This window comes from Dermacentor andersoni, chromosome 3 (genome assembly GCF_023375885.2).
Source record: "Dermacentor andersoni chromosome 3, qqDerAnde1_hic_scaffold, whole genome shotgun sequence".
NCBI lineage: Eukaryota > Metazoa > Arthropoda > Arachnida > Ixodida > Ixodidae > Dermacentor > Dermacentor andersoni.
Genome location: NC_092816.1, coordinates 230362514 through 230378080, shown reverse-complemented (window position 1 = coordinate 230378080; position 15567 = coordinate 230362514). Strand labels below are relative to the sequence as shown.

The 15567-nt window shown below is 48.4% G+C and overlaps 1 protein-coding gene across 3 annotated transcripts in view; it reads right to left on the bottom strand.

The window, feature by feature from the left end:
- LOC126536524 (glutaryl-CoA dehydrogenase, mitochondrial) overlaps positions 1-15567 on the bottom strand; it is a 96903-nt gene that overhangs the window by 66414 nt on the left and 14922 nt on the right. For all 3 annotated transcript variants that reach the window (XM_055072754.2, XM_050183530.3, XM_055072747.2), the window contains one exon: positions 13205-13460. In XM_055072754.2, the coding sequence (XP_054928729.1) occupies positions 13205-13460 (256 nt within the window). The remainder of the gene's footprint in view (positions 1-13204; positions 13461-15567) is intronic.

Below are 15567 nucleotides of genomic sequence, written 5' to 3'. Positions count from 1 at the left end.
AAATTGTGAGTGATCGAGGTCAATCATTCATTTCCAGTCTAATGCAAGAGCTGAGCAGACTACTGCCCTTCCAACATTTGCCAACAACACCACACCATCACCCTATGGTGTGGTGTTGTTGAGCACTTCATGGGCGCCTTAAAGCAATTGATGTGGCGCATGTGCCAGGAAAGACCAAAGAATTGGGACAGATACTTGGTGCCATCATTATTTGCTTATAGAAAAGTACCGCAGTCGAGCCTCAGCTTTTCTCCTTTCAATCTACTGTATGGTTGATATATTAGAGGACCAAAAGCCATACTAAAGGAATTATGGACACTGGAACCTCCTGATGCAGAAACAAAAACCACATATGAGTATTTATTTATTTATTTATAAATACTACAATCCCTGGTCGGGATTTTAGTAGGGTGGGAAATGAGCGATACATGATCTGGTACAATAATATTGGCGGACAAGAGAGAGAGAGGAAAAGAAAAAAGAAGAATGTATACAATGCAATCCATATACTCATAGAAATACACACACATACACAGATATACCGATATTGTCACCCAGCTATTACAACTAAAACAGTTTACCACCGACAGATTGGCAAAAAAACGTCTGCCTTTTGCGATGGCTGGTCCTTGGAGAGCGCGCGTGCAACCACGAACTTCGTCGTTCTCGCCTTAAGGGTCCCATGTTATCACGTGCAAACTTATTTTGCGTCACTGCTCCCCTCTCAAAAGCGACCGGCCCAGTCGCTTCAAGGGCAGCGGGCGCACACTATGGGCAAGAGTGCTAACATGAAAAGACAAAAACAAAACATACAGGAATGTACACAATGCTGAAGCGGTTTGTGAGGGTTGCTTATCCCTCACGTGGGTAGTACGGCTTCATCCGTACTACGTGGACGACTTCAGCACGGGGACGGCGTCGGCTCGAACCAGGATCAGAGCTTTGAGGCACCACCTCGTAGTTCACATCACTGAGGCGGCGTACAACTTCATAGGGGCCGAAATAGCGACGCAACAATTTCTCTGAGAGCCCACGGTGTTGGATAGGTGTCTACACCCACACGCGGTCACCTGGTAAGTACTGGACATTCCGTCGGGTCCGGTTGTAACGGTAGGCATCGGTATTTTGCTGGGTGCGGATGCAATTCCGAGCAAGCTGGCGAGCTTCCTCGGCTTTCACAACGAAATCTTCAGTGGTGTCATTCCTTGTGGCTCCGTGGTCTACCGGGAGCATGGCGTCTAAGGGAGTTGTAACGCGACGTCCGTAAACAAGCTCGAATGGTGTAAACTCGGTGGTCTCCTGCACAGCGGTATTGTAAGCAAACGTGACGTATGGCAAAATTTCATCCCATGTTTTGTGTTCCACATCAATGTACATGGAGAGCATGTCGGCTAATGTTCTGTTTAGGCGCTCTGTTAAGCCGTTAGTTTGGGGATGATAGGCTGTGGTCTTTAGGCGGTCGGTGTGCGTCAGTGTGACGACTTGCTGCAATAACTCCGCTGTAAACGCTGCACCGCGGTCAGTAATGAGTACAGCGAGTGCACCGTGACGAAGCACGATGTTGTGGACGAAGAAGCTGGCGACTTCAGCAGCAGTTCCCCGTGGCACAGCTTTCGTCTCCGCATAGCGAGTTAAATAGTCAGTTGCCACGATTATCCACTTATTTTGCAAAGATGACGTTGTGGGATTCTCCTCCGTGCTCTTGGGACAAAGGAACAACAAACATTGTAGTGCAAACAATCACAAGGACATTTATTGCACCTTTCATAGATCAATACCTGCTAGCCGAGTTGCTATCCACAAAATATGCCGATTTGCGCGCGACAAATCTAGAAGTCCGACTCACCGCGACCGGATAGCGAGCGAATATGTTCGCCCCATGCTGGATCCCAACGCCTGGTCGTTCGTGCGTATGGTCACGCGAACGGTGGCGCGTTCGAAGGCAGGCCACGTGAGGTGGTCTCGCAGAAGCATGCATTGGCGCACGCGCGGCACGGCACGTCCGCACTGCTTGCTGTCCCGAACCCAAGAGACAGCGCCTTGTCTTGCCGGCACCCAAGTAACCAAGCAGCAGCGCGACACTTGCGCCATCTCTCGCACTGTGCTTCAACCACTCCGACCGCCGCACGCCACGCGGCGAAGCCGCACTGAGACGGGGGCTATGCGGGAAAACAAGATATCAGGGGACGCGCGAGAGTCACACATCCCCACAACGTGGGGAACGGGCCAAGAAGGTCCATTCCCACTTGCTGGAACGGCGCCGGAGGGGGATCAAAAGGCTGAAGGAGGCCGGCAGGCTTGATGGGTGGAACTTTACGCCTCTGACAGTCACGGCACGTTCGCACATAGCGCTGAGCCCACGAAAATAGGTGTGGCCAATAGTATTTTTGCCGTATGCGCGCTAATGTCCTTGCGAAGCCTAAGTGGCCGGCACAGGAATCGTCGTGACACGCCTGTAAAATTTCCTCGCGCAGAGCCGTCGGGACGACGAGAAGGAACGTTTCCTGGCTGTTCTCGAAATTTTTCTTGTACAGGACATTGTTTCGCAGGCAGTACGACGTCAATCCTCGTGAAAGTGGGCGCGGGACAACGTCAGCTCCCTCGAGATATCGGAGGACTGGAAGCAGCTCAGAGTCTGCACGGTGATAGTCAGCCATGCACACCACGTCGACGACACCAAGAAACGGCAAATCTAGCTCCAACCCGGAGGATGTCAAGGGAATAGGAGAACGTGACAAGCAGTCAGCGTCGCTATGCTTATGGCCGGATCTGTAGAGAACAGTTATGTCGTATTCCTGGAGGCGGAGGCTCCAACGAGCGAGGCGACCTGATGGGTCTCATAGATTGGCAAGCCAGCAGAGCGAGTGGTGATCACTGATCGCTCGAAATGGCCAGCCGTATAAGTAGGGTCGGAATTTGCTGATGGCCCACACGACTGCTAAGCATTCTTTTTCAGTCGTTGAATAATTAGCTTCTGCTTTTGTCAGACTACGACTCGCATACGCAATTACACGTTCTGCGCCATCTTACCATTGAACAAGAATGGCCCCAGAGTCCTACGTTGCTGGCGTCGGTGTGTATTTCAGTTGCCGCGGTGTCATCAAAATGCGCCAGCACTGGAGCGGATTGAAGGCGTTTACGCAATTCGGTGAAGGCCTGCTCTTGGTCTTCCGTCCACGCAAAGGGCCATCTTGTCGCGTCAGTCTCGTGGGCGGTTCAGCAATCCTTGAGAAGCCTTCAACGAAATGATGGTAGTAAGCGCAGAGGCCCAGGAACCGCTGAACAGCCTTTTTGTCTTTAGGACGAGGAAACTCGGCAACGGCAGCGAGTTTTTCTGGGTCTGGTCGTACTCCTTAGGAGCTGACCACGTGGCCTAGAAACTTGAGTTCCTGGAAGCCAAAGTAACATTTTTCAGGCTTGATGGTGAGGTTGGCTTTGCGTATTGCGGTAAGGACACTTCGTAGCCGGACGAGATGTTCATCGAACGTGCTGGAAAACACAACAACGTCGTCTAGGTACACTAGACACGCCTGCCACTTAAGTCCAATGAGTACAGTGTCCATCATTTGTTGAAACGTAGCAGGAGCGGAACAGAGACCGAAAGGCAGCACTTTAAATTCGTACAGCCCATCGGGAGTCACGAAGGCGGTTTTTTCACGGAAACGCTCGTCCACTTCGATTTGCCAGTAGCCTGACTTTAGGTCTAACGAAGTAAAGAACTGAGCATAACGCAGACGGTCCAAAGCATCATCGATCCGTGGCAGGGGATAAACGTCGCGTTTGGTGACTCGGTTAAGCCGTCTGTAGTCAACCCAGAAGCAGAGTGTGTTGTCTTTCTTTTTTACTAGTACGACAGGCGATGCCCATGGACTGGTCGATGGCTGGATGACGTCATCATTTAGCATTTCTTGAACTTGACGCTTAATTGCCTCCCGCTCCATAGGTGACACGCGATACGGATGCTGACGAACAGGCCGCACCGACTCCTTTGTAACGATCCAGTGTTGCGTAACAGAAGTGCGCTGGACTTTGAATGCCGTGGAAAAACAGCCGGAGAATTCTGTCAGTAAGCCCAGTAGCTAATCCTTCTGTACATCTGCTAAGTCAGCATTAATGTGGACGCAGGTATTCAGGCTGGCGTGAGTTGCTGCATCTGGTGAAGTCACTTGTAATGTGCCGATGTCTGAGAAGTCAGCAATGTCGTTCAGGAATGCCACAGCTGTACCATGAGGGACGTGCTGATACTCATGGCTGAAGTTTGTCAACAAAACTTGCGAGCACTTATGCTGTATTCGAACAAGGCCCCGGGCGATGCAGATGTGTCTTTTGAGCAGCAGCGGGATATTTGCCTCGGCAATACCCTCATAGCCTTCGAATGCATCGCAGGTGACGAGGGTCAATACGCTGCTCCTTGGCGGCACCGTGATGTTCTCGTCAACAATCCTCAAGGCGTTGACATACGTGTCGTCAGTGCTGCTCCCTGCTAAAGCCTGTGCAGTCGAAAACGTTACCCGTGACTTTTGTAAGTTAATCACAGCTCCATTAGCCTGCAGAAAGTCCATTCCCAGAATTAGGTGCCTCGAACAGCTTGGGAGAATAACGAAATCTCCGAGGTACGTAAACCCACGAATGCTCACTCGCGCTGTGCATCTTCCTACTGGGGTTAGCAGAAGGCCTCCTGCAGTGCGAATCTGCGACCCAGTCCACTCGGTAGAAACTTTCTTCAGCTTGCAGGCAAGGTCTATGCTCATAACTGAGGTGTCCGCTCCAGTGTCGATTAACGCCGTTATTTCTTCGTCTATGGTGACGGGAATGTTCGACGTTACTACCTCTCGTAGATGTTTGACTCTGTCTGTACGTCTGCGTTGTTCTGTTTTCGTCGTTGTCGTCGTAGTGGAGGATCTTGCGTACGGTCGTTGTCAGCGGCCTCACCTCCGGAGGTCGCTGAACTCAGTTTTCCCGACCCACCGGGCTAGGCGAGTGGCGTCTCAGAGCGCCGCGAGTAAAGGCTTGGCTTGGTGACCTGTAATGAGCAGGAGACGACGAACGGGGCTCCTGCCATCGCTGATCAACATTGCGACGATTCGCGACGAAACTCACTATTTCTAGCGGCCGCTCACCAGGTCGTGGACAAGGTGCATTCAGCGAGAATCCACGGAGCCCCACATGACAATAAGGACACATTCTGTAGATGTGTCCAGCTTCGCCACAATGAAAACAAAGGGGCTTGTAGTCTGTGGTGCATCAGACGTCGCTCTTCCTAGTCCTTGCTTCGGCAATGTGCGGTGGGCTGCGAGGCGTTCTGAAGCTTACGTCCATTTGTTGAGTGGGGTGTACCATGGTGCACGCACTTGAGGGTGGCGGGCGGCGTACTGCTTCAGCGTAACTCATTTCGGTGTGCGGTCCCTGCTGTGGTGCCTCGTACTGTCCAGGAATATGGACGGCCTGTCGGACCTCGGCACGCACCATTTCCGCAATGGAAAGTTGTCCCACAGGGGCAGTGGTCGTCTGCATCTTCTGCAGTTCCTCCTTGACGACAGCCCTGATGAGTTCTCGCAAGGCGCCAACGTCGTTACCGAGGGTAACGGCAGAGAGCTCCCTTGAAATCATGGCGTCGCGGTTGTTTTGCCTGGCCCGCTGTTGAAGGGCCTTTCTCATAGTAGTGGCTTCGTCATGGAACTCTGCAAGTGTCGTCGGCGGATTTCGAATGAGGCCAGCAAAGATTTCCTCTTTGATGCCGCACATGAGATGGCGCACCTTCTTTGTTTCAGTCATAGAAGGGTCCGCACGTCTGAAAAGCCAATTCATGTCTTTTACGTACGCCGTCACTCGCTCATTCGGGCCTTGAATTCTTGCTCCAACGCTAACTCCGCCCTCTCCTTCCTGTCCGCCCTGGCGAAAGCATTGAGGAACTGTCTACGAAATTCTTCCCATGACGTCAGTGTTGCCTCGTGGTTCTTAAAGCATGTTTTCGCGGAATCCTCAAGAGCGAAGTACACGTAGCGTAGCTTACGCACGTGGTTCCAGTCGTTGAGGTTCGCAACCCGGTCAAAATGGTCAAGCCAGTCGTCGGCGTCCTCTGAAGCACTTCCGTGGAACAGATTCGGCGTCCAGATGTGATTGACGACAACATGCAATGCTGCAGGAGTGGCAGGAGGTGGTTGGTTCGTCATTCTAGTTCATTCGGGTAGCAGACCATGCTGTGGCTGGAGTCCCTGGAGACGTCGGCTGGCACGTACGTGCACAGGGGTAAGCTCGGCTGATCTACTCGCCGGGTTTAGGTCTGGGGTATGCTCCGGGGTATGCTCCGGGGTCTGGGGTATGCTCCGGAGATCTTAACATCAACCGTACCCCGCGCCTCCACCAGAAATGTCACCCAGCTATTACAACTAAAAGTTTACCACCGACAGATTGGCAAAAAAACGTCTGCCTTTTGCGATGCCTGGTCTTCGGAGAGCGCACGCGCGACCACGAACTTCGTCGTTCTCGCCTTAAGGGTCCCGTGTCATCACGTGCAAACTTATTTTGCATCAATATGACATATCCATAGACACATACGCACACACATACATACGGTATACACTCTCTCGGTTCATATAAAGCAATAAATTTACAAAGCAGGTTTGGGAAGCACAACAACAAAATATATATAAAGAACGAGATTTAAATGCACAAGCTTGAGAGAAACTCTCCCAGGGAGGGCTGTAACACTTGGTCGTTTCTTAATAAATTCCCATCACAGGTCATTCTTGGGAGAAATGAATATTTAAACAATTATTACGTGTTTGGTACGGTGTTAATGTTCGGTCATGCCGTTGTCTAGTGTTAAAACCTGAGGAAAATCGGATAACTGTACATGCATCAACCTTAACATGTCCCGCTAGTATCTGATATAGAAATTTTAAACCACGTGAATGGTGGTTGGATGAGATAATATGGATGAGATAGTTCAAGTGGCTGAGGAGTTCTATAGAGATTTATACAGTACGAGTGGAACCCACGATGATAATGGAAGAGAGAATAGTCTAGAGGATTTCGAAATCCCACAAGTAACGCCGGAAGAAGTAAGGAAAGCCTTGGGAGCTATGCAAAGGGGGAAGGCAGCTGGGGAGGATCAGATAACAGCAGATTTGTTGAAGGATGGTGGGAACACTGTCCTAGAAAGGTTGGCCGTCCTATATACACAATGCCTCATGACCTCGAATGCACCGGAACCTTGGAAGAACGCTAACATAATCCTAATTCATAAGAAAGGGGACGCCAAAGACTTGAAAAATTATAGACCGATCAGCTTACTGTCCGTTGCCTATAAAGTATTTACTAAGGTAATCGCAAATAGAATCAGGAATACCTTAGACTTCTGTCAACCAAAGGACCAGGCAGGATTCCGTAAAGGCTACTCAACAATAGATCATATTCACACTATCAATCAGGTGATAGAGAAATGTGCGGAATATAACCAACCATTATATATAGCTTTCATTGATTATGAGAAAGCGTTTGATTCAGTCGAAACCTCAGCAGTCATGGAGGCATTGCGGAATCAGGGTGTAGACGAGCCGTACGTAAAAATACTGAAGGATATCTATAACGGCTCCACAGCCACTGTAGTCCTCCATAAAGAAAGCAACAAAATACCTAAAAAGAAAGGCATCAGGCAGGGAGATACGATCTCTCCAATGCTATTCACAGCATGTTTACAGGAGGTATTCAGAGACCTGGATTGGGAAGAACTGGGGATAAGAGTAAATGGAGAATACTTTAGTAACTTGCGCTTCGCTGATGATATTGCCTTGCTTAGTAACTCAGGGGACCAACTGCAATGCATGCTCACTGACCTGGAGAGGCAAAGCCGAAGGGTGGGTCTAAAAATTAATCTGCAGAAAACTAAAGTAATGTTTAACAGTCTCGGAAGGGAACAGCAGTTTACAATAGGTAGTGAGGCACTGGAAGTGGTAAGGGAATACATCTACTTAGGACAGGTAGTGACTGCTGATCCGGATCATGAGAGTGAAATAATCAGAAGAATAAGAATGGGCTGGGGTGCGTTTGGCAGGCATTCACAGATCATGAACAGCAGGTTGCCATTATCCCTCAAGAGAAAAGTTTATAACAGCTGTGTCTTACCAGTACTCACGTACAGGGCAGAAACCTGGAGGCTTACGAAAAGGGTTCTACTTAAATTGAGGACGACGCAACGAGCTATGGAAAGAAGAATGATAGGTGTAACATTAAGGGATAAGAAAAGAGCAGATTGGGTGAGGGAACAAACGCGCGTTAATGACATCTTAGTTGAAATCAAGAAAAAGAAATGGGCATGGGCCGGACATGTAATGAGGAGGGAAGATAACCGATGGTCATTAAGGGTTACGGACTGGATTCCGAGGGAAGGGAAGCGTAGCAGGGGGCGACAGAAAGTTAGGTGGGCAGATGAGATTAGGAAGTTTGGAGGGTCAACATGGCCACAGTTAGTACATGACCGGGGCAGTTGGAGAAGTATGGGAGAGGCCTTTGCTCTGCAGTGGGCGTAACCAGGCTTATGATGATGATGATGATGATGATGAATGGTGGTTTCTCGTGGCTAGAGGTTTTAGATTAGCTCTGGTTAACAAGTCTGTTACAGATGTGCGGTCATAACGATTGTATATAAAGCGAACTGCTCTTTTCTGAATAATTTCCAGTATGTTATGGAGTTTAGCGAATGTTTACAGGAGATGTGCAGAATTGCTCACAAAGAGCTGCAGAAAGCTAAGCTGACACAAAAGAAATATTACGATCGCAAAGCAAAGCCACGTCAGCTCTGCGCCGGAGACAAGGTGTTACTACTGCTACCTTCCGACAACAAACTCATTCTAACATGGAAAGGCCCATTCACTCTATTGAAGAAACATAGTGAACTTGACTATGTTGTTGATCTTGGAACCCGTACCAGTGTGTTCCACATCAACCTCCTATAAAGTATGAGGAAAGACCACCTTCAATGGACACAGCGGGACACGTCAGCTGTCACGTTGCAGATGGAACAACCGGAAGAGGCACCGGAACTACCATTCCTCTCAGTTAAAGAGCGCGAGACCTACCGTGACATCACCGACACCTTAGACATTAATCAAAAGTCACGTATCGAACAAATTTTGTCCAACTACCAATACATATTTTTGGACATCCTGGGCAAGACGAACTTGTTTGCATGCAAGTTCACGACAACATCTGCAGAGCCGGTGAACGTACGCCAATACCCAATACTGTTTGCTGTTCAACCAACAGTCGAGGAAGAAGTGCAACAGATGTTGGCACAGGGAATTACTGAACCATCTGACTCACCATACCAATCATCAATAGTCATGGTTAAAAATAATGACGGCAGTATGTGCCTCTGTATTGATTTCCATTAGTTAAACAGAGTAGTTGTCATGGACAATGAGCCTATTGCACGAGTAGACATGATGTTCACAAACTTAGGGAAGGCTAGCTATTTCTCAAAGTTTGATTTTACTAAAGGTACCAATGCATCATGAATCGAAACATGTTACAACATGTTACAGCTTTTCAGTCAATGTCAGGCCTTTAACAATTCTGCTTCGTGCCCTTCGGCATTAAAACAGCCACAGCTGTGTTCACTAGGCTCATGAGAAAAGTTGTGGCTAGTATCGCTCATGTACATCATCACTTTGAGGATAAACTTATAGCTACAGACACATGAGAGACGCACATAAGCACACTGGAATGTTTCTGCCATCAGGTGCAGTGTGGACACCTCACAATCAAGCCATCCAAGAATGAAGTTGGTTCAACTTCGGTGAAGTTCTTGGTTCACATCGTCAGACATGCGGTCTTGCACCCGCGGCTGAAGACCCTTGAAAAGATACGAACTGTAAAAAGGCTGCAAACAAAGAAGGAGGTCTGTTCCTTTCTTGGTCTTACTCGTTACTACCGAGACTTCGTACCCAACTATTCCAACGTGTCTCATCCCCTGACAGAGCTCACTCAAAAACATGCACTGAACAAGGCAATATGGGAACCACATCAATATGTGGATGGTATTTGATGAGCTTTGTCAATTGTTGTCCACCAATCCAATCTTAAGGTCTCCTGACCTTGAGCAGACATTTATTTACCGCATAGACGCATCGTCTACTAGTGTGGGGGCCTTACTCATGCAGTATCCTGAAGGCGTTCTTCATCCTGTAGCCTAGGCAAGCAGGAAGCTACTTCTACGGGAGGCACATTACTCTCCCATGGAGTGAGAGGGCCTTGCTCTTGTGTGGGATGTCCAGAAATTCCACATCTACGGCAAACCGTTTGTACTTCAGAGCGATCACTAGCCGCTCGGCTACATTAACTTGGCCAAGCACGTGAAAAGCAGGATACTCTGCTGGAGCTTGAGACTAATGGAATATGAATGGAATATGAAAGGGAGCAAAAATGTAGGCGCTGACTCTATGAGCCAAGTGTAGAATTACAATGTGAAGTGCCCATAATACAATTACTGCATTTATGAGCACTTCATGAACTAATTATGTGCACGTGGAAAAACTCTTACTTGTGAACACTTATCACCCTATGGACTGTGAACTTTGTCCATGTACATGCTTTGAAAAGTTGTGCAAGTGAAACAACTTTCTAAAGTGGGTGGTAAAATGTAGGTAGTAATATGTAAGTGCCGCGAGAAGATTAGAGTGGACATCCAAGCTCCAAAAGGAAGGAAGAAGTGAATGAGTGCACGAGAGAAATAGCACGAGGCACGATCTCGCAGTGTTCGGACCAGGCGGGCAGCAGTTCTGAGCTACTTAGCTGAACGAAGTCCTGCCGAGCAGGACTTGCGTGGCAAGGTGCGGAGGACTGCGTAGCCGAGCACAGATGACATTCTCCGTCGTACCAGGGCTCCAGCTGCCAGCGTTCGAGACGTTGGCTGACCCAAGGGCCGCCGGTCCATGAGCTGCCGCACCTGAGCTGTACCGAGCAGCGTTCCAGTCTGACACAGAGGTGGCTGTGTAGACGCGGTCCTCACATGCGAATGCCGCATGTAGGTTGCGAGCGGTGTACAAGCCGGGCACCGAGGCCATGCTGGACATGGCGTCTCCAGGCTGCTGCTGCTGATCCTGAGCATGACATGCGTCCCGAGAATCGTGCTGGACAGAACCTGAACATGGCCCCGTCGCAGCTGACTCAAGAACGGGAACTCTAAAGTGCCGTGACGACGGAACCGTGAGCCACTCAGCACGGGATTGCTTTAACCCATTTAGCCTCGTGTGCTTTGTGTGGATGTACTGATAGCAGTTACGCAGCTGATTAACTTTCTTTATACAGTTAAAACTCAATGACAATCTCTTGGTCGAAACCGATTTTACGAAGTTGTCGATCTAACGAAAAAATTTACATTCCCTGGCCCAAAGGGTTCAATGTTATCATACACCGGAATCAACGAAACAAACTTGACCGAACTCAATTTAACTAAGTTAATGCTGAAATAAATGAGTAAAGAAAGCTGTGATTTCAGTCTAATTTTGACATAGACAGGTTCTTCTTTGAGCGTGCGCTCTAAAGCTATCATGTTAATACATATAGGTGCCATGGTCACTTCCCTAGCTTTATTTTGACAAGGCTGCACGACGTGTCCATGCACGGAACAGCTAACTCAACACCGCCTCGGCAGGGGCGATGGTGGCTGCTTTCATTATTTCATGGTTTATGCGACAGATAGCTGGATTAGCAGCAAATACAATGCCACAGTAGTTCTTGCATGTCGTCACATCACAATTTTAGATTTCGAAGGACTGAAAAATTCCTTTCTCAATTTTACGAACATCCCAATTTAAAGAAATAACTGAAGCATGGTCATCACATCGTTAAATCGAATTTCAACCGTATTCTTTTAAGGTTATTTTCATTTTTTTGAATGAGGACTCCACCCACTCGACCTCAATGGTCCAAATAAATGTTCTCTCTCTCTCTCTGTCATTTTTTTCAATGTTCACAATAGAACAAGGTTCCCAAACGACTCTGTCTTTCTTCCACATCACTGTGCACCAGCAAAAGTGCCGAACGATCCTAAATACTACACTGTGCAGTCCAGACCATTCTGGAAACATTCTGCCTGCTCGTTTTACTGACGCTCATTAAAAGCTACCTCCGAATAGAGGAACAGATAAAAGTTATTGTGTACCAATACTCCACTTGGCGTCTCAATAATGCAGATTTTGCCTCTCTCTGCTAAGCACAGCATGCGGCTGCGAACACATCGTTTCTCCTGGCACAGAAGAGGTGACCTGTCCTGGCCGTGTGGCAAAACGCGAATAGCAGGGTAGGTGTCTCACCTTGTCTAGCACCTTGGGGTGGTCAAAGTTTTGCAGGGCTTGAAGGGATGTACTCGAGAGTAATTGTTTAGCTAGTTGGTCTTGCATATCTGACGAGGAAGATTAGCGGAAACAAAAAGACAACTTGCACATGCAACTCACACACAATAGCGCTTGTCTTTATCTTTCCTTCCCATGTGATTCGTCCTTTTTGTTTGCACTAACTTTCCTCACCAACAATTGAAGCAATGCCACTGGTGTCACCAGGGAACTCCTTCTGGTGCCTGCTGTTCTGAGCTGTGCCATGCTCCTCTCTTTGCCACTAAATCAGGTTGACCAGATCGCACAGTGCTAATGAAGCTTGGCTTCATTACACTGGCTTGGAAAGCATCGCAGAACAATGCATGCGCATGAGATGACAACTTCTTGCAAAGTACTTTCGCACAAGGCGGAACTGTGTTGTTCCTGTATGTCAAGAAAGGCGCCAAGCCACATTCTGCAGTGCCATCTGCGGAAAACCGCACTCACTGGAGCTGAAGCCAAACTTGGCATGAGTGGCATGCCGCTACTTGTTTATTCTTACATTTTCTTTTTAAGCATCACACAGACAAATATGGCTTTCTGTGTTAATAGAGCAGAACATGATTGCACCGAATGTCGGCACAATTAATGAAAATGTCGTGGTGTCGACTACATGCGCACCACTGACTTGCCAGTGCCGGAGTTGTCGACTATCTCCTCCGATTGTTTGCTTTTTCTTCTTCATAAATTGCACCTGTACAATCTGGTTGACAACAGACATACCAAATAGCACCCCTTTACTGATCTCAGCTTACCCATAATTTCATTAACCAAGAGCATTTTCCCCCCACAGTAAGTCGTCTGGTATTGACCAGTGCCTGTCATACCTCTCGACTTCACGGGCAGTGAGGCCGTAAGCAACGTAGGAGGTGCCTGCGCAGCCGTATCCCTGCAAGGTGCTGCCCAGTACACCCAGCTCTCCCAGCTCATAAACTACATCCCGGTCGAAGGTCTCATGCCGGTTGGCCAGAAGCACGCGCGGCTGCAGCCGTGCCTGGCAGTAGTCACGCACCGTGTCTCGCACCAAGCGCTCCTCCTCGGTAAGCTGCTCTTCCAGCAAGAAGGCATCCCGGTGGTCAAAGCCTGTGGCACAACAATATGATGTTTTCACGGCAGAGCAAAAGAAAGCCCTCAATTGTTCTTAAAGAATAGTGCGGCACTAGAAGAGAAACTTGGGCAAGTTGGTGGTGATTCACGTTTCAGAAATTAACAGCGCAGAAGAGACAAGGAGAAAAGAAAAGAAGAACACGACACTGGCACTGTGTCGTGCTCTTCCTTTCCTTTGTCCTTGTCTGTTTTGCGCTGTTAATTTTCTAATAGTGTGGAAAGCATACACCACAAAATTGAGTATGCCTCATCCCTTTAGGATCCTTCCCAAAGTTATCTCATTCATGAAATCGTATTGCTACAAGACTGCATGGTCCACTTCATTTATTCTGATTATTCACCATACACTAGCATTTCTGCACAAAAAGATTGCACTCAGCTTGACGATTTGTGACATCGCTGCAGAATCGCTTGCCTTTCACTGCTCCATAAGCTTTATCATCACCCATACCTTGACCGGATCTTTGAACCACCCAGAGGCTTTCTTTCCCACACAGATCATTCTCTTAGGATAGAATGTGTAGTTTGTCTTTGATCACATTATGCTAATTCGTTCATCCCCTGAACAATAACTGAATGGAATAACCTGCCATCACACATTGCTACTCAAAAAGATTTCCCATCTTTCCAAGAACTCCTACACAAAGAATTAATTTGATTGCTCATTGTGTACACCTTCACTGCTCGTTCACATATATATCAGCATATAAATTACTTGTTTACTGTTCCGTTCAAACAATCGCCTAAATTGTGAGTGAGACCATGTTTTCAATCACTTCTTTGTGTAATTTGTGCCATTATTACATATTACTGGTCTCTGATGAGCACGTATTGGTATTTTTATTTTCAATTTTGTATTATGTTTTTAATGCGTTGCAGTTCCACCATTTGTACCTTTCTTACCCTCACTTGTAAATGTGTTTCATTTGCAGATTTATTGCCCAATTTTGTATATTCTTGTAGCTTTTGTATACAGTCGCCGACCGTTTATTCGGACCTCACGGGAACTGCGGAAATGTCCGAATAAACAGGTGTCCGAAAAAGCGGATTAAGAAAAAAAAATGAAATCCTTTATTTCCACGCACTTATTCGGGCTCGGCAGTAGGCTTGAAGTAATCGTGAGTGCGCCGTTGCACGCTGTTCCGGTTACGCGCAATCAGATAAGCCTGAATCTCGGAGAGGGTCGCACGGTCACTATAGGCGGCTGAAAGCACAGTCACTGCTTGTGCACGCTCCGCATGCGACGGCAGCGTAGCGCATGGTGCGTTATCTTCCGACTCGGAGTCATCGTCCGGCGGTGCAGCAGAAACCTGACGAATGATCTCGCCGTCGTCGAGTTCTGCGCATGTCAGTACAGCAGTGTCAGCACCTGTGAAACTGTCAAATGAGACGGTGTCCGGAATCGCAATGCAACCACTGCGCAGGTTTCGGCGAACATTTTCCGCGTCAGTAGGGAGCACATCGGAAGGCGACAAATCTTAGGCCTCCCGGCACCCGCTTGCCGGCATTCCCCAGCGCAGTCTGCGCGGGCGCTGTCGGCGCCATTAGACACTTGATGCGATGTTTCCGTACGCCGCGTTGGATCACCGAAACCTCGACGCAGCACACAAAGCAAACATCACCGTGCCGACACCAGCCGGACAAACGAAAAATGTGGCCTGCTCGCAGCGTCGCGCGCGAAAGAAACGAATCAGCTGCTGGATTGTCTTGACATGGCTTACTAAGCTGAAACCGGAACTGCTGTACGGCCACTCTATCGAACCAGGCAGAAACGATGATGATGAGCGGGAATCTCCAGTAGCGCCACTTCGTGGGACAGCAAGGAGGCTCCGTTCAAAACAAAAATGGCGTTCAGCAAGTCGAACCAACGTTGGTCGAACTAAGCGCCGGTCAGAGTTGGTGCATGATGCCCTCGATCGAGTTGGCTCAAGGAGTGTCCGAAAAATCAGACGAGAGGTTGCAAGGTGTCCGAACTTTCGGCAGTTGTTATACATTATGGTCTATGGGGAGAATGGCGGTGCCGCGAAGCTGACCGAATAATCGGGCATGTCCGAATTTTTGGAGTCCGGAAAATCGGTCGGCG